Source organism: Indicator indicator, chromosome 1 (genome assembly GCF_027791375.1).
Source record: "Indicator indicator isolate 239-I01 chromosome 1, UM_Iind_1.1, whole genome shotgun sequence".
In the NCBI taxonomy this organism is placed as follows: Eukaryota; Metazoa; Chordata; class Aves; order Piciformes; family Indicatoridae; genus Indicator; species Indicator indicator.
In genome coordinates, this window is record NC_072010.1 from 129,854,501 (window position 1) to 129,880,524 (window position 26,024).

Here is a 26,024-nt window from a genome sequence, read left to right on the forward strand (position 1 = left end):
AACTTCCTCCTGATCTCCAACCTAAATCTGCTCTGCTCCACTTTCAAACCATTGTCCCTTGTCCTATCATTCCAAACCTTCTAAACAGTCCCTCCCAGCCTCCATGTAGATCCCCTTCAGATATTGAAAGGTAGCTTTAAGGGTTCCCTGGAGCCTTCTCCTCTCCAGGCTGAACAGCCCTGTCTTCATAGGGGAGGTTCTCCAGCCCTGTTATCACCTTTGTGGCCCTCCTCTGGACTTGCTCCAGTACCTCCATGTCCTTCTCTTTTGATGGGGCCTCAGAGCTGGACACAGCCCTTCAGGTGAGGTCTCACCAGAGCAGAATGGCAGAATCATCTCTCTTGACCTGCTGGCTATGCTTCTTCTGATGCATCAGCAGCTGCCATTGGCCTACTATGTTGCCCACTGCTGGCTCCTGTCCAGCTTCTCACCCTCCAGCACTCCCAAGTCCTTTTCTTCAGGGCTGCTCTCAGTCTCATCATCCCCCCAGCCTGGATTGATACCTAGGATTGCCCTGATGTAGCTGCAGCACCTTGCATTTTGCCACACTGAACCTCATGTTTGTTTGTTGCCCAGGGTTCCAGATGAATGCCTCTTCTTGGCCAATGTTTCTGTTAAGAACTCTGAATGGAGCTGAAATGGCACCTACAGCATTCTTCAAGAAGGTAAGGAGAAAGGGCCTGCTGGTGAGCAATTCTCAGCTGGTGCCTGGGCACATTGCTTAATGAGGATGCCAAGATTTCACCCTGCTGTCTGCAGCAGCAGGAAGCAAGGCTGTTATTGAGAATGACTTTGAGCAAGCTACAAAGAAATGCAAGAAGTGATCTGATTCTAGTCCACTGAGACAGACAAGAAGTGATCTGCTTTTAGTCCACTGAGATAGACAAGATGTGATCTGCTTCTGTCAAGCTACAAAGACAGGCAAGAAGTGATCTGATTCTTGTCCACTGAGATAGACAAGAAATGAAATACTTCTGGTCCATTGAGATAGAGTAGAAGCAGAGTGGAGGCTTCCAAGTCTGGTGTGTTGTTGATATAAATGTAGTGAGAAAATACGGAAAGCAGAAGCTGCTGAGCTTTTTCAGTGTGGTTCTTGAGTAAGTTGCTGTGGAGCATGGAAAGTGAGATAAAGGCAACAGTGATGGTAAAAGGACTTCTTGCTTCAGTTCTCTTGTCAAAGTGGTGAAACCCTGCTGGCTGCACACTGAGTGACTTCATTTTTGATAACTGGGAATCATGGAGTCATAGAATGTTTTGGGTTGGGTCCAAAGCTCATCCAGCCCAACCCCCTGCACTCAGCAGGGACATCCTCCCCTAGAGCAGGTTGCTCACAACCTCCTCCAGCCTCCCCTTCACCATCTCCAGCCATGGGGCCTCAGCTCCCTCCCTGGCCAACCTCTTGCAGTGTTGCAGCAGCCTCCTGCTGCACAACTTGTTCCTCACATCCAATCTCAATCTGCTCTGCTCTCATTTCAAACCCTTGTCCCTGCTCCTGTCCCTGCAGCCCTTTGGTCACAGTCCCTCTGCAGCCTTCTTGGAGTCCCTTCAGGTCCTGGCAGGCTGCTCTGAGGTGTGCCTGGAGCCTTCTCTTCTGCAGGCTGAGCACCCCCAGCTCCCTCAGCCTGTCCCTGTAGGACGCTGACAGGTTTGTCAGCAAATCAGACAGTTTGGTTCAGCCCTACAATCACATTGCTTGCCTGCTAACTTTATTGTAGCATTTTTTCCTGTAAGATTCTCCAAATTGTGAGGCCTGATGAGTCAGACTTCCCTCTGCCAGCCTCCCAGCATGCCTCAGATGACACAATGAGCTTCGTAGAATCAGAGAATGGTTTGGTTTGGAAGGCACCTCCAAAGCTCATCCAGTCCAACCCCTCTGCACTTAGCAGAGACATTCTGCACTAGATCAGGTTGCCCAGAGCCCTGCCAAGCCTCACTCCAATATCTCCAGGGATGAGGCCTCAGCTCCCTCCCTGGGCAACCTGCTGCAGTGTTCCACTCCCCTCATGGTGCAGAACCTGCAGGGGTTGAGGTGGTAATTTTTAATTTGTCTTCCACTTGGTCTCAAGCTTCTGTGTGGCTACCCTGACACTGGTCTCATTGCCTTGGCTTTTGTTTTTGCTTTTGTCCACTTGGCCTTGGTCTCAGCCCAGTTTGATTTACCAGAAGCCTATAAATAATGTCCAATGCTAATGAATTTTTCATGGATTAACTGGGGCTGTGTGTGAAGCTTTTACCAGACAGTTATCAGTCCCCAGAAATATCTGTTGCCTGCAAGCCTTCCCTTGCTTTATTAGCTGGCAATAATTTCATTTTAGTGCCTCCTGCTGTCTTGCTGCCCAGACAGCAATGGGTGGGGTGCAGCCACTGCCTAATGTAAATACTTCTAGCTGGGTCTTACAGTCAGTGGAGAGTTCTGCTAACTATCCCAGCTCTGTTGGTGGGAAGAGGGGTTTTATGTTGCAGAAATTTTATGTTACAAAGGGAAAGCAAATCTGAAGTGGGAGGAAGTTTCCTTCATTGTCTACTCTTAAGTTTTTTGAGGGTAGTGAGTAGAAGCTGTAAGGATCTGGACAGGCTGAGAGCTGGGTGCAGGGGAACCTCATGAAGTTCAGTAAGGACAGGTGCAGGGTCCTGCAGCTGGGGAGGAACAACAGCAGGCACCAGGACAGGTTAGGAGCTGCCCTGCTGGAAAGCAGCTCCACAGAGAAAGACCTTGGAGTGCTGGTGGGCAGCAAGTTCTGTATGGGACAGCAATGTGCCCTGGTGGCCAAGAGAGCCAATGGGATCCTGGGGGTCAGCAAGAAAAGTGCGGCCAGCAGGGCTGGGGAGGTTCTGCTGCCCCTCTGCTCTGCCCTGCTGAGACCACCCCTGCAATCCTGTGTCCAGTTTGGGGCTCCCCAGGTCAAGAGAGACAGAGACCTGCTGGAGAGAGTCCAAGGGAGAGCCAGGAGGATGCTTAGGGGACTTGAGCATCTCCCCTGGGAAGAGAGACTGAGAGCCCTGGGGCTGTTTAGTGTGGAGAAGAGAAGGTGAGAGGGATCTGATCAATGTCTCTCAATAGCTGAGGGGTGGGGGTCAAGTGGAGGGGGGCAGGCTCTTTTGGGTGGTGCACAGGGATAAGCCAAGGAACAATGGAGACAAACTTGAACATAGAAGATTTCACCTCAACATGAGGAGAAACTTCTTTACAGTGAGGGTGCCAGAGCCCTGGAGCAGGCTGCCCAGAGAGGTTGTGGAGTCTCCTTCTCTGGAGCCTTTCCAAACCCACCTGGATGCATTCCTGTGCAGGCTACCCTGGGTGCTCCTGCTCTGGCAGGGAGTTGCACTGGCTGCTCTCTGGAGGTCCCTTCCAACCTCTTTTGTCCTGTGATGCTGTGATGTTGAGGACAAACAGAATTTTTCTTTATTTGTGTGTTTTAAGAGGTGATAGCAATACAACATTCTGCCACTCTGCCTTTCCTAGGAACCACCAAAACCTATGCCAAACTGCTTTAAGGTTGGAATGAAGCTGGAAGCTATAGACAGAAAGAACCCATACATGATTTGCCCAGCAACCATTGGAGATGTGAAAGGAGATGAAGTTTTTGTGACATTTGATGGCTGGAGAGGAGCATTTGACTATTGGTGCAGATGTGACTCTCGGGATATTTTCCCTGTTGGATGGTGTAGCTTGACAGGAGATGCATTACAGCCACCAGGGGACAATGGTAAGATGACTAATAACATTGCTTCATTATTTCCCCCTCCCCCCCCAATTACAGCAGGATTTTAAACCCCAGCTGGCTGCATGCAGATAAGGGCTGAGGATTTGATTTGTGAGTAGCTGAGGAGGATGAAATGTTGCTCAACGTTCTCTCTGCAGTTTAAAGCTAATAGAATAGTTTCTGGGAAACAATTTTTGTCTGCTCACAGGAGCTCTGTGGATGTATTTTGTTTAATGCTATTAGGAGGGCTTTTGATCATGTCTAATTTTTGTGTGTTTTGTGTGTTTGTGAAGAGGCTTCAAGTGCAATGAGATTTGCTGCTTGTGTTACAGAGGGTGAAATGCTGCTGTTTAATGACAGGGAGGTATTGGTGGTAGCAGCACTTTGATATGAAGCTAACTGCTGAGAAAGTAAAGGAGTCTTTGCCTGTGTGATGCTCAAACTGTGTGTTTAGTGTTCCTTCATACATTCTGCCTTGAAGCTGCCTGTTCTGAATGCTTTATCATCCTTTAAGGATGTTTGTAGATAGGGATCTGGAGTCCCTTTAACTGAGAGCCACTGTGCTTTATAGTGTACAGCTTGCTAGCTGAGAAGAGAAATGGAATGCAGAGGGATAGCCCTGAATGTAATCCCTCTGCTGCTCTGGGCATTCTCTGTTTGTGTGGTGTAAGACTTCTCTCTCAAACTCTTTGAGCTCTTGGGTCCTCACTCCCTTCACATTTGACAGGAATCATAGGATGGTTTGGGTTGGAAGGCACTTCCAAAGGTATCCAGTCCAACCCCTCAGCACTCAGCAGGGACATCCTTCTCTGGATCAGGTTACTCAGAGCTTTGTCCAGCCTCACCATCAATATCTGCAGGAATGGGGCTTCAAATACCTCCCTGGGCAACCTGTTGCAGTGTTCCACCACCCTCACTGATGGTAAAGGGCTTGTTCCTAACATCCAGTCTAAGGACACTGCAAGAGGTTGCCCAGGCAGGTAGCTGAGTCCTCATGTCTGGAGATGTTGAAGGTGAGGCTGGAGAAGGCTGTGAGCAACCTGCTCTAGAGGAGGATGCCCCTGCTGAGTGGTGGGCAAGAAGCTGCACATGAGCTGGCAATGGGCACTTGTAGCTCAGAAGGCCAAAGGCAGTGTGGCCAGAGATGGAGAGAGGGGATCCTGCCCCTCTGCTCTGCTCTGCTCTGGGGAGACCTCACCTGCAGGGCTGTGTCCAGATCCAGAGCCCTCAGCACAGGAAGGACATGGACCTGATGGAGCAGCTCTAGAGGAGAGCCACAAAGATGATCAGAAGAGAGCTGGAACACTTCTGAAACAAGGGCAAGCTGAGAGAGCTGGGGTTGTGTAGCCTGGAGAAGAGAAGGCTTTGGGGAAACCTAAGAGCAGCCTGCCAGGACCTGAAGGGGCTCTAAGAAGGCTGCAGAGGGACTGTGCCCAAAGGGCTGCAGGGACAGGAGCAGGGACAAGGGTTTGAAAGGAGAGCAGAGCAGATTGAGATTGGATGTGAGGAACAAGTTGTGCAGCAGGAGGCTGCTGCAACACTGCAAGAGGTTGCCCAGGGAGGTGGTTGAGGCTCCATCCCTGCAAATATTGAAGGTCAGGCTTGATGGGGCTGTGAGCAACCTGCTCTAGTGGAGGATGTCCTTGCTGAGTGCAGGGGGTTGGATTGGATGACCTCTGGAGGTCCCTTCCAGCCCAAACCATTCCATGATCCCTTGATTCTGTGATTTCAGTTCAACTGTTTCCTGTCTTAGCTCTTTAGGATGCTCAGCAAGAATGCAGGAGTTGTGTCATGGGAGGTTGTGAAGAGCTCTCTAAACACAGGCTGATACTCAGGGGTGCATGCACTCAGACTGGATTCCTTGGTACATTTACTCTGTATAGCCGTATCTTCAGTGACTCACATTGGTTTCAGACAGATAAGCTCAGCAACTAAGGCACACTTTGGAGAAGATAAAATGGAGAAGGTAGGAAAAAAGTTGGCTTGGATCAATGGTTTTAGCATTTAGGCTTTAATCTACATGTTGTTGTTTTGTCTTTGGGTCCTTATCAGAAAATGTGACTTGAGTGGACCTGGCTGGGTGCCAGGGTATGTGTGCAGTCCTGTTCCAGCAGCAGGAACTGTGCTGAGCTCATAATGTGGTTTGTCTCCTTAGAAATCTCTCTGGTGGTAATCATTGATGTGCTGTGGGGTTGGACAGAAGTGCTTGGTGCTGCCCAGGCCTGCTGGCCCAGGCTTAATATTTCAAGGACGCAGTAGTTTGGTTTTTGCTGTGTCTCTTGCTCACTGAAGTGCTTTTAGAGGCAGCTTGTCACTCAGGACCATTGTTGTGGTAGAAGAAGCTGGCATGAAAATGTCTGTGCTGGATCAACCTGAAGCACCATCTGCTCTAGCAGGCTGCCTCCAGCATTTTCTTCTGGATCACAGGCTCACAGGATGTTAGGGGTTGGAAGGGAGCTCTGGAGATCATCCAGTGCAATCCCCCTGCCAGAGCAGGAGCATAGAATCCAGCACAAGTCACACAGGAACACATCCAGACAGGGCTGGAAAGGCTCCACAGAAGGAGACTCCACAACCTCTCTGGGCAGCCTGTTCCAGGGCTCTGGGACCCTCACAGTGCAGAAGTTCCTCCTCATGCTGAGGTGGAACCTCCTGTGCTGCAGTTTCCATCCATTGTCCCTTGTCCTATCCCAGGGTGCAGCTGAGCAGAGCCTGTCCCTGTCCCCTCCCTCCTGACCCCCAGCCCTCAGCTATTGATAGATATTGATCAGATCCCTCTCAGCCTTCTCCTCTCCACACTAACCACCCCCAGGGCTCTCAGCCTCTCCTCATAGGGCAGTCTCCAGTCCCTTCAGCATCCTTGGAGCCCTCCCTTGGACTCTCTCCAGCAGATCCCTGTCCCTCCTGACCTGGGGAGCCCAGAACTGGATGCAATATTCCAGGTGAGGTCTCAGCAGGGCAGAGCAGAGGGGCAGGAGAACCTCCCTGGCTCTGCTGGCCACACTCCTCTGAATGCCCCCCAGGACCCCCTTGGCCTTCTTGGCCCCCAGGGCACATTGCTGTGCCATGCAGAACTTGCTGCCCCCCAGCACTCCCAGCTCCTTCTGCTTGGGGCTGCTCTCCAGCATATTGCCTCCTGATTTTGATCATCTCTTGGGCCCACCTAACTTCTGCTTTTTTAATATGCTTTTTAAGAGGCTTTTAAGTTTGATGTTTTTTGGATGTTTTGCTCTTGGCTCTCTTTCTAGGCCAAACCTTGTGCTTGCTGTTTAACCTTCATGGGCTGTAATTTTTATTTGCCTCAGTTGGACAACAGAAGAAAGCTGTTGCAGTGCTGAAGAATATTATTGTGTTGCACTGTAGCCAGTTGTGGATGAGGCTTATGACTTAACGTAGATGGCAGATGACTGGAGACTGTCAGGGCTGCTGTTTCTGGACACATTCATTTTACTGTGGAGTCATTGCAGGTCAGTAGCAGTTCCTTAGGCAGCTCACTTTTTTAGTGAGAAGAGAAGTAAAACCTGGCCCATAAAAGAGAGAAAACAAAAGGAATGACTGGGGACAGTGAGAAGTAGTTCCACCTGCAAAGGCTGGTTTCGGAATGAAGTTGCATCTATCATCCAGATGTGAGCAGCATCTGGAGAGGGATGAGTTTCTCTACATCCCTGATCCCCACAGGCTTAGAATCATCACAGGATCACAGAACTGTTTTGGTTGGAAAAGGCCTTTAAGATCCTTAAGAGTCCATTCTCTGACTCTGCCAGCTCTGGTGCTAAACCATGTCCCTTAGCACCACAGCTGTGCTTCTTCTAAACACCTCTAGGGATAGGCATTGGGATTCAATCACCTCTCTGGGGAACCTCTTTTAGTGTTTGAGAACCCTTTTAGTGAAGAAGCTTCCTCTGATATCCAGTCTAAGCCTCCCCTGGTGCAACTCAAGGCCATTTTCTCTCACAGAATCTGTCTGGTTGGAAGAGACCTCCAAGCTCTTCCAGTCCAGCTGAAGGGTCAGCACCAAACCGTGTCCCTAAGCACCAGGTCCACAGCTGCTTGAACACCCCCAGGGATGGTGACTCCAGCACTGCCCTGGGCAGACCATTCCAATGGTTGAGAGGCTTCCAGTGCAGAAATATTTCCTAGAATCCAGCCTGAACCTCCCCTGGTGCAGCTTGGAACCATTTCCTCTGCTCCTGTCTCTTGCCACCAAGGAGCAGAGGCTGCTCCCTCCTCACCCCAACCTCCCTTCAGGGAGCTGTAGAGAGCAATGAGGTCTCCCTCAGCCTCCTCTCCTCTAGACTGAGATATCTTTGATGGATAAAGGTGGTGCAAGAATTCATGAAGGAGGAACTTCTCTCTGTAGTGCTCAGGAGAGACTTTGGGTGACCTTTGGGTAGCAGCCTGAATTAAAAATGACACCCTGTGGCTTTTATCCTCAGTCCTGTGGCTTTTATCCTCAGTCCTCTTCCTCTTTTCCTCTGCCTGTGCCCTTCCACACTGTCTCCTCATTGCTTCTCTCCCCATTCAGTGCATTTACTGTCAGGGAGAGCAATCCTCTTTCATGACACTTATCAGCCCCTGCTGCTAATGGTCTCCTTCAAAAGCTGTCTGCAGCAATAAGAGCAGTCCAGGCTCAAGCAGAGATTCCAAACTCTCTTATTTGTCTGGTTAAGGATTTATTTTAGTTTAGCTGAATTTTCAGATGTGTTCTCCATGCTCTTTGAGCACTTTTTTTGCCAGCCTAGCTACTGGAGATGCACTTTTCTGCTGTTGATGATGGGATTGTGTCCAGCTTGCCATGCTGTGTTTTCAGTTTGGGTATACACAAATGTGCAACATGAACATAAACTTCAGGGCTGCTCTCTGTGTTTGCTGATGAAACACAAGAAATGGTGGAACTTTAGGCAAGAGCTATGGTTGGATATGAGAAAAGATTCTGTGTTGTTGAAAGTAGACCCAAAGAAATGAGATAGAATCATAGAATTTGTCAGGTTTGGAAGGGACCTCAAGGATCATCCAGTTCCAACCCCCCTGCCATGAGCCACGGACAGCTCACACTAGAGCAGGTTGCTCAGATAAACATCACAATTCTTAAGATTCATTACAGAAAAACCCCAAATGCTGTCCTGGTACAGTTCCAAGCTGCTGGAGGTTTCATTTTGCTCTCAGTGCAGCCAGCTTCTGTCCATGAGCAGGTCACAGGAGTTAAATCAGGCACATAGAATCCTAGAGTGGTTTGGGCTGGAAGGGAGCTCCAAAGGGCATCCAGCCCAACCCCCTGCACTCAGCAGGGACATCCTCCTCTAGAGCAGGTTGCTCACAGCCTTCTCCAGCCTCCCCTTCACCATCTCCAGCCATGGGGCCTCAGCTCCCTCCCTGGCCAACCTCTTGCAGTGTTGCAGCAGCCTCCTGCTGCACAACTTGTTCCTCACATCCAAGCTCAATCTGCTCTGCTCTCCTTTCAAACCCTTGTCCCTGCTCCTGTCCCTGCAGCCCTTTGGGCACAGTCCCTCTGCAGCCTTCTTGGAGCCCCTTCAGGTCCTGGCAGGCAGCTCTGAGGTGTGCCTGGAGCCTTCTCTTCTGCAGGTTGAACACCCCCAGCTCCCTCAGCCTGTCCTGGTAGCAGAGCTGCTCCAACCCCCTGAGCATCTTTGTGGCCTCCTTTGGGCCTGCTCCATCAGGTCCATGTCCTTCCTGTGCTGAGTGCTCCAGATCTGGACACAGTACTCCAGGTGAGGTCTCACCAATTCATGTCTTGCATCTACCGTTTAAGCAGAACTGATGGCAACACTGCTAGGCAGAGCTGGTGGTGCAGTACAGATCCTGGAGCTTTTGTGTGGCTCTCTTGCTGAATGGAGACACGAGGACATAAATTTTTATAATCCTTGGCAGTAAGCTGTTGTGAAAAATTGCTAATCTTTTCCACCTCCATTGCCAGTTGTCAAGAGTGTCATGGTAATAACTTACTGTATTCAAGAAGGTTAATTTTATAGTTGAAACCCCAGGCTGGAGCTCAGGAGGTGCATTTCCATTACCGCTGCTGTGGAATGCTGACATGGATTTAGGGTAAATTGTTAAACCTCTTTGCCTCATGGTTTATTTTATCTGTGGATGGGACAGGTTTTGCTATTCTCAGAAGAAAACTCTGCTTGCATTTCAGGAGGGACATAGGAAAAATCCTGCAGTACAAACAGAATCATTTCTGTCTTGAAAGACATCCTGCAGCCTCCAGTCTGGGTGCTCAGGTGTTGCTGCCACCTTACCCATCCTGGTGTTGTCTAGCACTCATCTGCTCTCATGACCAGATCCAGGGTCTGCAAAGCAAAGGAAAAAGAGAAAAAAAAACCCAAACACCAAAATGGACCAGCCCAGGGAAGCAGAAGGGAGGAGCAGGGCAGCAGGAAGTTGAGGAGCAAGGAGCAAGTCCCCTTCTGGCTCAGCCCTGGCTGCTGCCTGTCCTGCTAGCTGTCAGTGTGCTCCTCCCTTGCTCTCCACTCATCCTACACCCCTGGGCTTCTAGGATGGGTGTCTGGGGCTATCAGTGGGCCAGAACAATCCTCACTATCAATACAGAGTGGGGGAGGAGGTGCTAGAAAGCAGCCCTGAGGAAAAGGACTTGGGGGTGCTGATGGATGAGAAGCTGGACAGGAGCAGGCAGTGTGAGCTTGGTGCTGCAAAGCACAGCCTGGGCTGCATCCAAAGATGCACTGCCAGGAGAGCCAGAGAGGTGATTCTGCCACTTGACTCTGCTCTGCTGAGACCTCACCTGGAGTACTGTGTACAAGTCTGGAGCCCTCAGTGCAGGAAGGACATGGACCTGATGGAGAGGATCCAGAGGAGGGCCAGGAAAATGATCAGGGGGTTGGAGCAGCTCTGCTACAAGGACAGGCTGAGGGAGCTGGGGGTGTTCAGCCTGCAGAAGAGAAGGCTCCAGGCAGACCTCAGAGCAGCCTGCCAGGACCTGAAGGGGCTCCAAGAAGGCTGCAGAGGGACTGTTCCCAAAGGGCTGCAGGGACAGGAGCAGGGACAGGTCTAGTTGAGAGGTGTCCCTGCCATGGCAGGGGGGTTGGATTAGATGATCTCTGAGGTCCCTTCCAACCTGAGCCATTCTAAATGCTGATTTAAACCCTGAATTGCTGTTTTTACTGTCCCAAGCACCACCTAAGGTTGCAGTGCTGTGTTCAGGGAATGTAGGGCAACCCCTGCCTTGCTTCATGTCATTTCCCTTCAGCTTTTAAAGGTCTTGCCTTGTGATTGCTGCTCTCTGACACTAACTTGAATGGTAGGTTGCTAATGCTTTTAAATATTACCAATCTGAACTTCTTTCCCCCCCTGCCCCTTGCTTCCCATAAAAACATGGAGAAAAAGGGTTATTTTGAGGGAATTTTACTGATTTAGAATTGCATGGAGTGAATTTAGGCTCCTGAGCTGTCATCTGTCCCATCCCCTTCCCAAGAGCAGAGGTTTCAGTGGCTTCCAGTTTCACTCTTGTCTTAAATATCTGCCTTGCTCTGGCAGGAGATCTTGGGGATAACATTCTGGGGTTCAATTTTGCAGTCCTGGCATGTGCCTGGGCAGTTTTTCTGCCTCTGCCAGCAGAATTTGTCCCTCATCTAAAGTCTAATCTGTCATGCAAATGAGCTCAGCTGACTGCAGTGGATCTGCTTGCTCTGAATGAAGACTCAGCATCTTTAGGCTGTGAGTTCCAAGGTACTGGATTTGGGGTTTCTCTTACATATGTTGGGTACAAAGTTTGTAGGGATCCTCACAGAATGGTTTGGGTTGGGTAGTGGGGTGAAGGGGAAACAGAAAAAGAAAGAAAAAAAAAGAATGCTTTGAATGAGCATTGAAAGCTGTTTGTGTGTTGGGCTGTTTAGTATGAAGAAGAGGAGGCTGAGGGGAGACCTCCTGGCTGTCTAGAGCTACCTGAAAGGAGGTTGTGGAGAGGTTGCTGCTGGTCTCTTCTCACAGGTAATTAGTGACAGGACAAGAGGGAATGGCCTCAAGCTGCCACTGGTTAGCTTTAGACTGGTCATGAAGAAAACATTTTTCCCATCAAGAGTGGTGAGGGATTGGAATGTGCTGCCCAGGGAGGTGGTGGAGTCCCCAAGCCTGGCTGTGTTTCAAGGTGGTTTGGATGTGGTGCTTGGGGATGTGGTTTAGGGGTGACCCTTGCAGAGCAGGGTTAATGGTTGGGCTTGGGGATCCTGAGGGGCTTCTCCAACCTGAAGATTACTGTGATTCTGTGAAGGTGCTCACCTGCAGCCCTCACTAGCATGACTATAACTGGAGCTCTGCGAGCTTTGAAAACAGCACTTTAGATGCTACCATTGCTGTGGTGAAGGCTCTTTGTTCAACATGATCCCTGCCATTCAGTTACTGCTGCAGCTTTGGGGTGTAAGAGGCTGGGGAAGGTGGTGCCATGCAGTGCATCCCACTCCTGAAACAGGAGCAGTGGCTAATTGTGTGTGTGTGGAGAGCAACAGCCACAAACAGCTTGGTTTTGTTTGTGCAAATGAGAAGCTCTTTGTGATGCAAAGCAGCATCCTGGAAAGGCAAATGTGCCCTTTCTGGGGTACTTTTTTTTTTGGTTGTAAACATCCCCAGCTAAATACTGCAGTGAGTGCCTGCAGAGCTTGGCTTGGCTTTTTCCCTCCCTATTCTCTTCATCCTTAGATTTCACCAAGTTCTCAGGAGGCTCTAAGAACCTCTTGGTTTTTGGAGCATGTGGCCTGGTGGGGATAACTCTGGCTGCAGATGCAGTGGGCTTGGCATCTCTTTTTTTTTTTCCCTTTTTTTTTTTTCTTTTGCATGGCTTTTCATTTCCCTCCAGATCCTGTGACCCAGCATAACCTTTGGTCTCCCTCTGAAGGCTGGGGTGAAGGAAGTCTGAGCAGGTGACTGATGATCACTGTCAGTACAGCCTGCAGACAATATGGGAATTACTTTAGCGGTCTTGCCCATTCCCTCCTCCCCATCCCTCTCTTTAAATCAACAAATGCAAATAGCAGCCTCCTCATTTGCTGCTATCTCCCAGAGGCTGCCCAGGCAGCTTGGGCTTTGTTGCAGGCCTGCTATTGAAAACAGCTGCTTGAGCCCTAGGCTGAAGGGGAAAAATACCAAATGAGACCTGACAACCCCCCCCCTTAGTGGTTAATGCTGCTAATATTTGGTCCTCCTGCATGCACAGGTAGGAAGATGCTGGGATAAAGGGACCTGGATGATGTGTGTGGTTCAAGAGGGCAGCCTGAAGTGGTTGGAGATGTTTGGGGTTGTTACTCTTTGTCTGCTGAATGTCCTTCTGGGAGGGAGCAGGGAATAGCCCAAGTGTCCTGAAATTCATAGCTGTGCTCCTAAGAACCTGCTGGCATTGCAATTGGTTGTGTGTTTAATCTTAGCTTAGCTGTGCTGGAGCCAGGGCAGAGGAGGGCAAGGAAGCTGGGAAGGGCCTGGAGAATAAATCTGAAGAGCAGTGACTGAGGGAGCTGGGGATGGTTAGTGTGAAACAGAGGAGGCTGAGGGGAGACCTCCTGGCTGTCTACAGCTACCTGAAAGGAGGTTGTGGAGAGGTTGGTGCTGGTCTCTTCTCACAGGTGATCAGTGACAGAGTAAGAGGGAATGGTCTCAAGCTGTCACTGGGTAGATTGAGATTGGGCAGTAGGAAAAAGTTTCTCCCTGCAAGAGTGGTGAGGGATTGGAATGTGCTGCCCAGGGAGGTGGTGGAGTCCCCAAGCCTGGAGGTGTTTCAAGGTGGTTTGGATGTGGTGCTTGGGGATGTGGTTAAGGGGTGAGCCTTGCAGAGTAGGGTTAATGGTTGGGCTTGGGGATCCTGAGGGTCTGTTCCAACCTGAATGTTTCTGTGATCCTGCTGTGTGAGGCTGGAAGTGCATTTGGTAGATTTCATCATGGGCAAGAGGCAGAAAGAATTGAAGGCAACATTTCTTTCTCAGGCTGTGGTAGTGTAGTTAAACAAGGAGTTGTGTGGCACAAGATCAATACAAATAGCTGCATTTTAGAAGTGTAATACAGCACACAAGGTGCAGTTGCTGCATCCAGTTGGTATTGCTTTGCTTTCCAAGCAGGCAAGTTTAGCATTCTGGAATTTGGAAGCATCAGAAGAGTGCAGTGCCAGCACTGGGTTAAAATCTGCTCATCTTATTTGTAAGATGTCATTGCATAGGAGAAGAACTTTTGGCATGCATAATAAAAGGGAAAGTGATTACCTCACAGCCAGAAGGTCCTTTTGAGATACCTAGGGATAGGATGTCTCTATCTGATGTATCAGGATTGCAACCAGCCCTAATCAAGAGATTTCTTCTGATATCAGAGTAGCAACCAAACCAACTAGCAAGGGATGGAAATGCTCCTACAGGTTTCCAGATGTCTCAGCAGTGCTTCTCTTTTGTAAGAAGCCTGTTTGCAGGCTGCGTTTCATCCTACTGATGACTTTTCTACTGCAAATGCTTAACAGTTAACTCCTGAATAAAAATTCAGAGTTAAAGTAGCAGTGGTAAAGCTAAGTGCTGGAGTGCTAAGGTGAGTGGCACTTGTGGAGCTGGGCATTAAAATTGTTACACAATCTTTAAGTATATTCTTCTCTCAAGATCTGCTTTGATCAGGGGGTTGGAACAGCTCTGCTCTGAGGACAGGCTGAGGGAGCTGGGGGTGCTCAGCCTGCAGAAGAGAAGGCTCCAGGCACACCTCAGAGCAGCCTGCCAGGACCTGAAGGGGCTCCAAGAAGGCTGCAGAGGGACTGTTCCCAAAGGGCTGCAGGGACAGGAGCAGGGACAAGGGTTTGAAAGGAGAGCAGAGCAGATTGAGCTTGGATGTGAGGAACAAGTTGTGCAGCAGGAGGCTGCTGCAACACTGCAAGAGGTTGGCCAGGGAGGGAGCTGAGGCCCCATGGCTGGAGATGGTGAAGGTGAGGCTGGAGAAGGCTGTGAGCAACCTGCTCTGGTGGAGGATGTCCCTGCTGAGTGCAGGGGGTTGGGCTGGATAAGCTTTGGATGTCTCTTCCAAAACAATGATTCTATGTATCTGGGAGTTTTACTTTGTGTTCTATTTGTTTACCAATATTCTAGGAGAATAAATAGTCCAAATGAATAAAAAAATCCAGGAAATTAATTATTAGCAGCCCCCTGTGCTCCACTAGTCTGCAAGAGTGGTTTAGCTGAGGTGCTGATGACTGACACCGGGATGGGATGGGATGCAGTCCAGAGGGACCTGGAGAGGATGGAGATACTGGACTGAGAGTCTATGAACAAAGACTCCTGAGTTCTTGAAAGCAGCCCTAAATAAATCAGTTAAGTGTTGGAATTCTCAAACTTCATTACAGAAAAACCCCAAATGCTGTCCTGGTACAGTTCCAAGCTGCTGGAGGTTTCATTTTGCTCTCAGTGCAGCCAGCTTCTGTTCATGAGCAGGTCACAGGAGTTAAATCAGGCACATAGAATCCTAGAGTGGTTTGGGCTGGAAGGGAGCTCCCAAGGGCATCCAGCCCAACCCCCTGCACTCAGCAGGGACATCCTCCACCAGAGCAGGTTGCTCACAGCCTTCCCCAGCCTCCCCTTCACCATCTCCAGCCATGGGGCCTCAGCTCCCTCCCTGGCCAACCTCTTGCAGTGTTGCAGCAGCCTCCTGCTGCACAACTTGTTCCTCACCTCCAATCTCAATCTGCTCTGCTCTCATTTCAAACCATTGCTTCTCATCCCCTCCCTGCAGCCCTTTGGGCACAGTCCCTCTGCAGCCTTCTTGGAGCCGCTTCATGTCCTGGCAGGCTGCTCTGAGGTGTGCCTGGAGCCTTCTCTTCTGCAGGCTGAACATCCCCAGCTCCCTCAGCCTGGCCTCATGGCAGAGCTGCTCCAACCCCCTTGATCATTTTCCTGGCCCTCCTCTGGAGCTGCTCCATCAGGTCCATGTCCTTCCTGTGCTGAGTGCTCCAGATCTGGACACAGTACTCCAGGGGAGGTCTTAGAGAGTAAAGTGGCAGAATCACCTCTCTCAGCCTGCTGGCCTCACTGCTTTTGCTGCAGCCATTATGCTTTGCCTGTTGTCAAAGGATCCCAGAATGTTAGGGGTTGGAAGGGACCTCTGGAGATCATTGAGTCCATCAGTTTCTGCTCTCTGGTTGGGTGATGGTCTTCAGCACTCAGAACTGGTTTTGTAGCTCCTTAGAAGCAGTTAGCATCACTTGTGATTGAGCAAACTGCTCTTAAAGGAGAACTGATTTGTTCTGGGCTGGATAACTTGTGAAGTATTTTTGGAGGTGGTCTGATGAATGGCACTTCATCAATATCTTACTGTAATTAACCGATGGGAAGCATCTATGAGGTGAGTGCATTAATTCTTCTTAGTATTTAGTGGAATGCTTTTCTCTTAGGAAAGTCCCTCTGAAAGAATGTGAAGGTGTAAGGAATGTGAAGGTGTAAGGAATGTGAAGGTGTAAGGAATGTAAAGAGTATAAAGATATAAAGATTTCCATTTTGCTTTTAATGAAGTTATTTCCTGATATCCACTGCAGTTCAAACCACCCAAATCTATGTATTTTACCATGTAAACTGTACACTACATTTTAATTCTATTTTTGGTTTGTTTTTTTTTTTAAGTCTTTGTTAGAAAAGTTGCTTTCCATCATTCATTTCGAGATGTTTTGTATTTTTCCTCTTCTTCCTTTTTTCTTTTTTTTTTATGGTTTGCTTTGGTTTTGGGTTGGGTTGGGTTGGTCCTGGGGGTTTTTTTGGGAGGTTGGGTTGGTGTTTTGGTTTGGTTTGGTGTGGATGTTTTTGATTTGGGTTGGGTTGGTTTGGTCTGGGTTTTTGGTTTTTTGGGTTTGGTTTGAGGTTTTTTGTTTGGGTTGGGATTTTTTTTGTTTATGTTGGTTTGGTCTGGGTTGGTTTTTTTTTTTTTTTTGTTTGGTCTGGGGTTTTTTTGTTTGGTTTGGGTTGGCATTTGCTTGGGTTTGGTTTGGTTGGGTTTTTTGTTTGTTGGTTTAGGTTGGGGTTGGGTTTTTTTTGGGCTGGTGTTTGTTGATTTCATTTGGGGTTGGGTTTGTTTTGTGGGTTTGGGTTGGGGTTTGTTGGTTTGGTTTGGGATTGGGTTTGTTTTGGGGTTTGTTGGTTTGGTTTGGGGTTTTGGTTGGGTTGAGTTGGTTTTTGTTTTGTTTTGTTTTCATTTTTGTTTTGTTTTGTGTTGTTTTTTTCCTCAGTTTCCATTCCAAAGAGCAGTGCCAAAATCCACTCCTCCCCTTCCAAAGTGACCAGACGTTCCATGCAGTCTCCACAGAAAGCTGCTCCAGTACCAGCACCACGGGGCAGGAAACCAGGCAGGGGCAAGCCCCTGGGCCAGTCTGCAGCTGCCAAGAAGGGCAGGTCTCCTAAAACTATCCCGCTGACAAAAAGCAGCTCTCACACTGAAAATCTTAAAACAAGGAAAAAAAGTTTAAAACCTGGAAAAAAGGTTAGTTCACCTCTACTGCTCTACTTTGTATTGCAACAATTTCTAGCAAGAGAATTTTTCTTTTTCATTATTATTTCATTTTCTGTCCTCAGCCTTCAGGGCTTTCCTGTTTGCAGCAACTGATTACAAGAAAGAGTCCAGAAGAGCTGTTCTGGAATATTTCAGGATAGACTTCTGTGGATTATTTTATTCCAGCATAAAATTCCTGATTTATTTATTTATTTACGGGCACATTGTTGGTGTGGAAAAAATACTGTTCTGGAATAACCATTGCCAGGAACATTCCCAGAGCCAGGGAAGCTTTTAGGCTCTTAGTTTGTTACTGAAACATGTATAGAGTTTGTGTCAATTTGGTATTTGAAATGGAATGGTTTGGGTTGTTGTTTAGAAACCAAGGCTTAGGAACTGCAAGGGTTTCATTGCAGAATTCAGATTGCATAGGATCACAGAGTGTTAGGGGTTGGAAGGGACCTCCAGAGATCATCCAGTCCAATCCCCCTACCAGAGCAGCAGCACCCAGGGCAGCTCACACAGGAACACAGCCAGGGGGCTTTGGAATGGCTCCAGAAAAGGAGACTCCTGCTCCGGGGCTCCATCACCCTCACCATACAGAACTGTCTCCTCGTGTTGAGGTGGAAAACTTCTCTGTCAGCTCCAGTCTAACCCTGCTCTGCCTCAGCTTCAAACCATTCCCCCTTGGCCTGTCTCTAGACACTCCCAGGAGAAGTTCCTCTGCAGCCTTCCTGCAGGCTCCCTTCAGGGAAGCTGGAGAGGGATGAGTCTTGTGTCATTTTTCTCCTCCATTTAGAAGATTTCTAAGCCTCTCCATAAGGATGAGCTGCAGGCTGGGCTTTGTTTTCTGATTGCCTCTCACAGCTGGCATGTGTGTTCTTCTTCATTATGACAGAGGAAAAATTCTCTGTGCACCTCCTTCATTACTGTCCAAAGTTCCCTTTGCATAGCAATGCAAAGAATTCCCTCTAGAGATTTTTGAGGAAAAGCCTTGCTGCCGGTGTGTATCACAGCCCTTCAATTCCACCCCACAAGCAAAGCTGAGATGTTTGCCATGGGCTGCCAGGCTGTGAGCAGTGCTCTGTGCAGGCACATAGAGCTGTCTTGCCCTCCTAGCTGGTAGAGGCCAGATGGGGACAATCTGGCAGAGGAAATGTGGTGAAGCCTTCTGGGAAGATTGCCTTCCCTGGTGTAGCAGCATGGCCTTCCCTGGTGTAGCAGCATGGCTTTGCCTGGTGTGGCAGCATGGCTTTGCCTGGTGTGGCAGCATGGCTTTGTCTGGTGTGGCAGCATGGCTTTGTCTGGTGTAGCAGCATGGCTTTGGGAGCAGAGTCTACTGCTGGTCACTGGCTTGGGGTCACAGTGTGAGAAGCTGAGCTGAGCAAGCACAACTTGCTCTGCTTCCAAACCACAGCCCCCTTGCTGCTTCTGAAGCAGAAGGTAGGGAAGTGCTGGCTGGGCCTAACTCTGCTGATGTGACAGTGTGGAGGATGGACCACAGGATGTTAGGGGTTGGAAAGGACCTCTGGAGAGCTTCCAGTCCAACTCCCCTGCCAGAGCAGGAGCATAGAATCCAGCACAGGTCACACAGGAATACATCCAGACAGGGCTGGAAAGTCTGCAGAGAAGGAGACTCCTCAACCTCTCTGGGCAGCCTGCTCCAGTGCTCTGTGAGCCTCACAGTGCAGAAGTTCCTCCTCATGTTGAGGTGGAACCTCCTGTGCTGGAGTTCATATCCCCTTGTTTATATCCATTAGCCCTAGGTGTTTAAGAAAAGCCTGGATGGGGCACTTAGTGCCATGGTCTGGTTGATTAGTTAGGGTTGGGTGATTGGTTGGCCTTGATGATCTTGGAGGTCTCTTCCAACCTGGTTGGTTCTGTATGGTTCCTCAGCCTTGCAGTTCAGTGTTTGGTTTTGATTTTCACAGAATCTCAATAACATTCAGGTTGGAGAAGAGCCTCAGGATCACCAAGTCCAACCCAGAACCCTGTTCTGCAAGGCTCACACCTAAACCAGGTCCCCATGCCTACCTTTCTCCCATTTCCTCTCAGCTCAGCGTGGGGACAGACAGCTGTCCCTGCTCCAGAGGGAGGCCCTCAGGAATATCACACCTCACATCAAAAGCTCAAATTTCCCAGGTGCATTTTCCCCTTTCTGTGTTAAGGATGGAGAGAGACTTTTCTGACACCACGTAGGCAATTCCAGGACTGCTTGGCTCAGTTGCTGGCCTGAGCCACCTGGCCTCATGCAGAAGGCACTGCCAAGCCTTGGCAGTCTGATCTTTATTGTTGATGGCAATTGCACCCAGGGCCATCTTGCCAGGGAGTTTCTCAAAACAAAGCTATCTTCTCTCAACCCTAAGGAGCACAGAAATGTTCCTCAAAGCGCTCTAGATTTCACCCCCAGAAAAGTGAATGTGTTCTTTATGGATGTTGTGAAGAAGTTGAGCACTGCTGCACTTACGCAGGTGGATATTTTGATGGCTTTCTGCATTGGTTTTAATATACTGCTTAGAAAATGTGCTGCTTCTGAACCTGCAGAGGAGGAGTACTGCTGAACAGGCTGCATCCAAAGCAGTGTGGCCACCAGGTTGAGAGAGGGGATTCTGCCCTCTGCTCTGCTCTGCTCTGCTGAGACCTCACCTGGAGCACTGCATCCAGCTCTGGAGCCCTCAACACAGGAAGGACATGGACTTGATGGAGCAGGTCCAGAGGAGGGCCAGAAAAACGATCAGGGGGTTGGAGCAGCTAAGGACTTTTGCTGAGGGTGTCTGGAGCCAGGCCAAGGGGGAATGGTTTGAAGCTGAGGCAGAGCAGGGTTAGAGTGGAGCTGAGGAAGAAGTTGTTGAGTGTGAGGGTGGTGAGAGTCTGGCACAGGCTGCCCAGGGAGGCTGTGGCTGCCTCCTGCCTGGGGGTGTTGAAGGCCAGGCTGGATGAGACCTTGAGCAGCTGAGTCTGGTTGAGAGGTGTCCCTGGGCATGGAGGGGAGGTTGGAGGAGCTGAGCTCTGAGGTCCCTTCCAACCTGAGCCGTTCTGTGAGCTAACTCTGTCAAACCCAGGTGATGGGAAGGGTGTGGAAAGAAATATCATCCAAAATGCTTCTTCAGTGCTCTCCAAGATGTTTCAGAGTCATAAATTAGTATATAAAGCTCATTCTTTTCAGCCTCTTTAGATGGAGATGGGTTCCTTTTTAAGGCATTTGTCTTTCACTGCCTTATTTAAGCAGCTGAAAATACAAACTAGCAGTTCCTGGTCTTCCTTTCCTGGGCTTCATCTTTTCTGTGTGAAGTATTTTTGCATCAAGGAGCTGCACACATTCAGTAAGAGGATAACTGATAGCAGAAAGTTTTGCCTGTTAGAAAACATTAAGCATTGTGACTTTGTTTGTTTGTTGTTCTGTTTTCCTCTCTAACCAGAAAAAAATCTTGGCAGAACAACAGACTCCTGCAGCTCCTGCTCCTCATTCTGCTCCTGAGGGGGACAGTGGCACCACACAGATACTTAAAGATGGAATGAGTTTACCTGGGGCAACTGCAGCAGTTATATCCACAGGTAAAAGACAAAGAACAAAACTGAATTACATGAAATGGCTTCAAAGCAAACTAGCAGTGTGAGGCATTTCATACCCTGCTTTATACCTTCTATCTCCTCCTCTCTGTAGTGATTATTCAATTAGAAGATTTCTTCTTCACCTGTTTTTACCTAGTTTTGTCTGGTTTTAAACCTGTTCTCCTCCCAAGCTTCAAGCAAGCTACTTGTATCACCTGATGAAAAATGTGCTCCAAACTTACTGCTATAAATCATTATCCAGCTGCCTGTAGGTGTAACAGCTTTACCCTGCAGAGATAGTATTTTAATGTCTGCATTATAGCTGCGGCTTCTGATAGGTCTGGCACCAAGCTCTCTGGTCCAGTTGGCACACTGGAGGGAAGGGATCCATCCAGAGGAACTTGAGCAGGCTGCATAGCTGAGCCCAAGCTAACCTCATGAAGTTCAACAAGGCCAAGTACAAGGTCCTGCAGCTGGGTCAGGGTAATCCCAAGTACAAATAGAGACTGGGTGAAGAGTGGCTGGAGGAGAAGGCCTTGGGGGTGTCAGGTGGTGACAAACTCCCCAGGAGCCAGCAATGGTCCCTGGCAGCCCAGCAGGCAGCTGTGTGCTGAGCTGCATCCAGAGCAGGGAGAGCAGCAGCACAGGGAGGGGATTCTGCCCCTCTGCTCTGCTCTGCTCAGACCCCACCTGCAGCACTGCCTCCAGTTCTGGGGCCCCCAGCACCAGAGGGACCTGGAACTGCTGGAGAGGGTCCAGAGGAGGCCACAGAGATGCTCAGAGGATGGAGAACCTCCCCTGTGGGGACAGGCTGAGAGAGTTGGGGCTGTTGAGCCTGGAGAAGAGAAGGCTCCAGGGAGACCTTAGAGCAACCTTCCAGTACCTGAAGGGAGCTACAGGAAGGCTGGGAAGGGACTTTTGCCAAGGGCTGGGAGTGACAGGATGAGAGGGAATGGATTGAAGCTTGAGGAGGGCAGATTGAGACTGGAGGGTAGAATGAAATTCTTTCCAGTGAGGCTGGTGAGACACTGGAATAGATTGCCCAGGGAGGTTGTAGATGCCTGACATTGAGTATCTGCAGCCATGGGGCCTCAACTTATCTCCCTGGACAACCTGTTGCAGTGTTCCAGCACCCACATGGTGCACAACTTGTTCCTCACATCCAATCTCAATCTGCTCTGCTCTCCTTTCAAACCCTTGTCCCTGCTTCTGTCCCTGCAGCCCTTTGATCACAGTCCCTCTGCAGCCTTCTTGGAGCCCCTTCAGGTCCTGGCAGGCTGCTCTGAGGTGTGCCTGGAGCCTTCTCTTCTGCAGGCTGAACACCCCCAGCTCCCTCAACCTGTCCTGGTAGCAGAGCTGCTCCAACCCCCTGAGCATCTTTGTGGCCTCCTTTGGACCTGCTCCATCAGGTCCATGTCCTTCCTGTGTTGGAGTTTGCAGAGCTGGCTGTAGTCAAAGTTAAAACTGAAAAGGTGGTTTGCAGTTCTACAACTGGGGACCTATTTTGGTTCCTCATCAGTCAATAGAGCTTTAGTTTGTTTGATTGTTTGTTTGTTTTTCAGTGTGTGTTTATGTCAACAAACATGGAAATTCTGGGCCACACCTGGAGAAGAAGAAAGTTCAGCAGCTTCCTGATCACTTTGGCCCAGGTCCTGTCAATGTGGTCCTTCAGCAGGCTGTGCAGGCCTGTGTGGATTGTGCCTATCAAGCCAAAACAGTCTTTGGGTTTCTGAAGTCTGGCCATCATGGAGGGGAAATGATAACTGGTATGTGGAGATGCTTTATTTCTTCTGTGTCTTCACCTGGGTGTGGATTTGAGCTGGGGCAGAAGAACTGAACTGTCTGCAATGAGGTTTCGTAGTTACTTAAGCACAAATAATTTCTGTAGGAAGAGAGTAGTGGTGGGGTGTAATCAATCTCTCTGGGGAATGTGTTCAACACTTCCTGTTGAACACTTCCAACAGCAGTGTTGAATGGCATCTGCAGAGTATTCTTGTGGGTTCTTGTTCTAAAGAGAGCCTCTGCAACCTCATTTAGCAGCCAGTTATTTGTGGAGTTAACTTAGTACAAGGGAAATAGCAGCTTCAGTGATTCAAGAGTACCCCAGCAGCAGGTCTGCAGGCAGCACCAAGTGTTGATCTGCTCAAAGGGTAGGAAGAAGGCTCTGCAGAAAGGTCTGGGCAGGTTTCGTCTGTGGGCTGAGCTCAGTACAGTGAGGTTTAACAAAGCCAAGGGCTGGGTCCTGCACTTTGGTCATAACAACCCCAAACAATGCTACAGGCTTGGGGCAGAGTAGCTGAAAAGCAGCCTGGGGGAAAAGGATCTGGGGGTGCTGGTGGACAGGTGGCTGAACATGAGCCAGCAGTGTGCCCAGGTGGCCAAGAAGGCCAACAGCAACCTGGCCTGCATCAAACCAGTGTGGGCAGCAGGAGCAGGGCAGTGCTGCTGCCTCTGCACTCAGCCCTTCTGAGGCCACAGCTTGAGCACTGGGTTCAGCCCTGCGCACCTCTGCACAGGAAAGACCTTGAGGGGGTGGAGAGTGTCCAGAGAAGAGCAACCAGGCTGGGGAGGGGTCTGGAGGCATCAGCCAAGGAGCAGCTGAGGGAGCTGAGGGTGTTCAGTGTGGAGAAGAGAAGGCTGAGGGGAGAGCTCCTTGCTCTCTCCAGCTCCCTGCAAGGAGGCTGGAGTGAGGCTGGGGTTGGTCTCTTCTCCCAAGCACCCAGAGACAGGAGGAGAGGCAATGAGGTGAAGCTGTGCCAGGGGAGGGTTAGGTTGGACATGAGGAAAAACTTCTTTAGTGCCAGCTGGAGCAGAGGAGGATGCAGCCCAGGCTGAGATTTGCCTTCTGTGCTGCAAGCTCACACTGCCTGCTCCTGTCCAGCTTCTCATCCAGCAGCATCCCAAAGTCCTTTTCCTCAGGGCTGCTTTCTAAGACCTCCTCCCCCAGTCTGTTGGAGTAGGAGGCACCCAAATGGAGGACCACCACCAATCCTCTCATGACTTTTTGGGTGGAAACAACAAGAAAACAAGGTCCCAGGGGCAGTGGGGTAGGTGGAGTGGGTTAGGAGGTACCCAGCAAGAAGAACCAAGCTGAACCATCAGGTTTTTAACTTTATTTATTGACTTACTAACCTGTTTAAGCTAAGAAGGGTGTTTTGCCATGCCTCGTGGTGGTTGGGTGGTGTTTGCCATCATCTTCTTCTCCCCAGCTGCCTTTGATGGGGAGAAGCACTCCATCAATCTCCCCGCCGTGAACAGCGCCTCCTTCGTCCTGCGCTTCTTGGAGAAGCTCTGCCACAGCCTGCAGTGTGATAACCTCTTCAGCAGCCAACCTTTCAGCCCCTACATGGGCTGTGCCCACAGCCCCACTGACTATGACAGGAGCAAACCAGGTACTGCTACACAGCTCTTCTTTGCTGGTGGTGGTGGTCAGTGTTGACAGCAGCTGTCTGTAATGCAGCTGTTGACTCTGTCTGCCTGTGAACTGAGCTGGCTGAAGGAAATCCAATTCAGAGGATCCTGGAAGGGCTTAGGTTGGAAGGGACCTCAGAGCTCACCTCCTCCAACCTCCCCACCATGCCCAGGCACATCTCTCAATTAGGCTCAGCTGCTCCTGGCCTCATCCAGCCTGGCCTTCACCACCTCCAGGGAGGTTGTGGATGCCTACCCACAGCCTCCCTTGGCAGCCTGTTCCAGAGTCTCACCACCCTCACACCAAAGAACTTCTTCCTCAGCTCCACTCTAACCCTGCTCCACTCTAACCCTCAGCTTCAAACCATTCCCCCTTGGCCTGGCTCCAGACACCCTCAGCAGCCTTCAGGTCCTGGCAGGCAGCTCTGAGGTGCCCCTGGAGCCTTCTCTGCAGGCTGCACACCCCCAGCTCCCTCAGCCTGTGCTCACAGCAGAGCTGCTCCAGCCCTTGCATCATCTTTGTGGCCCCCTCTGGCCTCTCTCCAGCAGCTCTGTGTCCTCCTGCTGGGGACCCCAGAGCTGGAGGCAGGATTGGAAGTGAGGTCTGAGCAGAGCCAAGGGGCAGAATCCCCTCTCCTGCCCTGCTGCCCACACTCCTCTGGCTGCAGCCCAGCACACAGCTGCCTGCTGGGCTGCAGGAGGGCACTGCCAGCTCATAGTGAGCTTCTCATCGATCATTTCACCCAAGTCTCTTTCTTCAGTTCCTCCTGGACTGGTTTCAGTGCAGCAGTGCTCTGACAGGATGGGGATAGCTCATGCCACATGTGCAGAAATCATTTTGTTCAGAAGACTCCTCCTTGGAGTCAAGCCAGGAAACATATGTCTTGTACAACTGTGATCCTGCTCCAATGACAAGCTCAGAACTACACCATTCAGTTGTTACATTGATCTTGGGATCATAAAACAAACCTATAAAATATGCTTGCTGCCTCATGGAAGGGGCCTTGCCTTGCAGGGGAACTCAGTCTAGCCCCTCCCAGACCAGTAAAAGGTCCTTTCCTCCCTCTTTATTCACCTCAACCAGTGGGGGGCCCCAAAAATTGGACATTTCAGTCTCCTAGAAGGAAAGGTTTGGTTTGCTGCGACTATCTGTGATATATTTGGTGTGAGACAACTATCTTTGTGTGGCACAGAAGGTAGGGTGAGGGGAAAACATAACCTGCACAAGACATCCCATCAGGTCATTTGGAGAGCCTGGTATTACAATTCCCAGGGTAGGTGGGGGCCATAACTGAGGAAACTTTGATGTCTGGTCCTTGTGGTGGTGTTAGGTCATAGCTGGACTGGATGATCTCAGAGGTCTCTTCCAGCCTCAATAATCCTGTGAGTCCATCAGAGCAGGTTGGTGAGATTCAGACTGGGTGTGGAGCTTCCTTGCAGCTCTCTGATGATGGCTGAGCCTTGTCTTTCAGGTGCTCCTTTAGGGAATCAAGGATTCTGAGAAAGGATCTTGAATCTGTCAGTGAAAGTCATGAGGTTTAACTCTTTGTAGTGCAGTAACCATGGTGGAGGTCTTTTATGTGCTGACAGTATGAACTAAGCTGTGCCTTAAAGTGGCTGAGAACCTGGTGAATGGCTGATGTGTGGCTTTGCTTTTGTCCCTGGGCTTTCCCCACCAGCAGCTTTCTGCTGAAATAATAGGTGGTGGCTTTCCTCTTGACAGCAAAAGAAGAAAGCCCTGAGAACAGGAGCGCCAAACGCTGCTCTCAGGACTCTCCGCCGTCTCCTGCTCCTCTTTCCCCTAAGCTTCCCCGCAAGGATGCTCATCCGTCTGAAGGTAATTACATTGATGTCAGGGTTCTCTGTGAGGGATATTTATGCTTTCAGTACTTCCAA

The 26,024-nt window shown here is 49.8% G+C and overlaps 1 protein-coding gene across 1 annotated transcript in view; it reads left to right on the forward strand.

Moving 5' to 3' along the window:
* The window catches only part of SCML2 (Scm polycomb group protein like 2), a 60,756-nt gene that overhangs the window by 23,464 nt on the left and 11,268 nt on the right, over window positions 1-26,024 (forward strand). Inside the window, exons 5-11 of the mRNA XM_054383131.1 lie at window positions 577-665; window positions 3,464-3,707; window positions 16,906-17,156; window positions 20,585-20,720; window positions 22,280-22,483; window positions 23,927-24,109; window positions 25,852-25,965. Of these exons, the coding sequence (XP_054239106.1) occupies window positions 577-665; window positions 3,464-3,707; window positions 16,906-17,156; window positions 20,585-20,720; window positions 22,280-22,483; window positions 23,927-24,109; window positions 25,852-25,965 (1,221 nt within the window). The remainder of the gene's footprint in view (window positions 1-576; window positions 666-3,463; window positions 3,708-16,905; window positions 17,157-20,584; window positions 20,721-22,279; window positions 22,484-23,926; window positions 24,110-25,851; window positions 25,966-26,024) is intronic.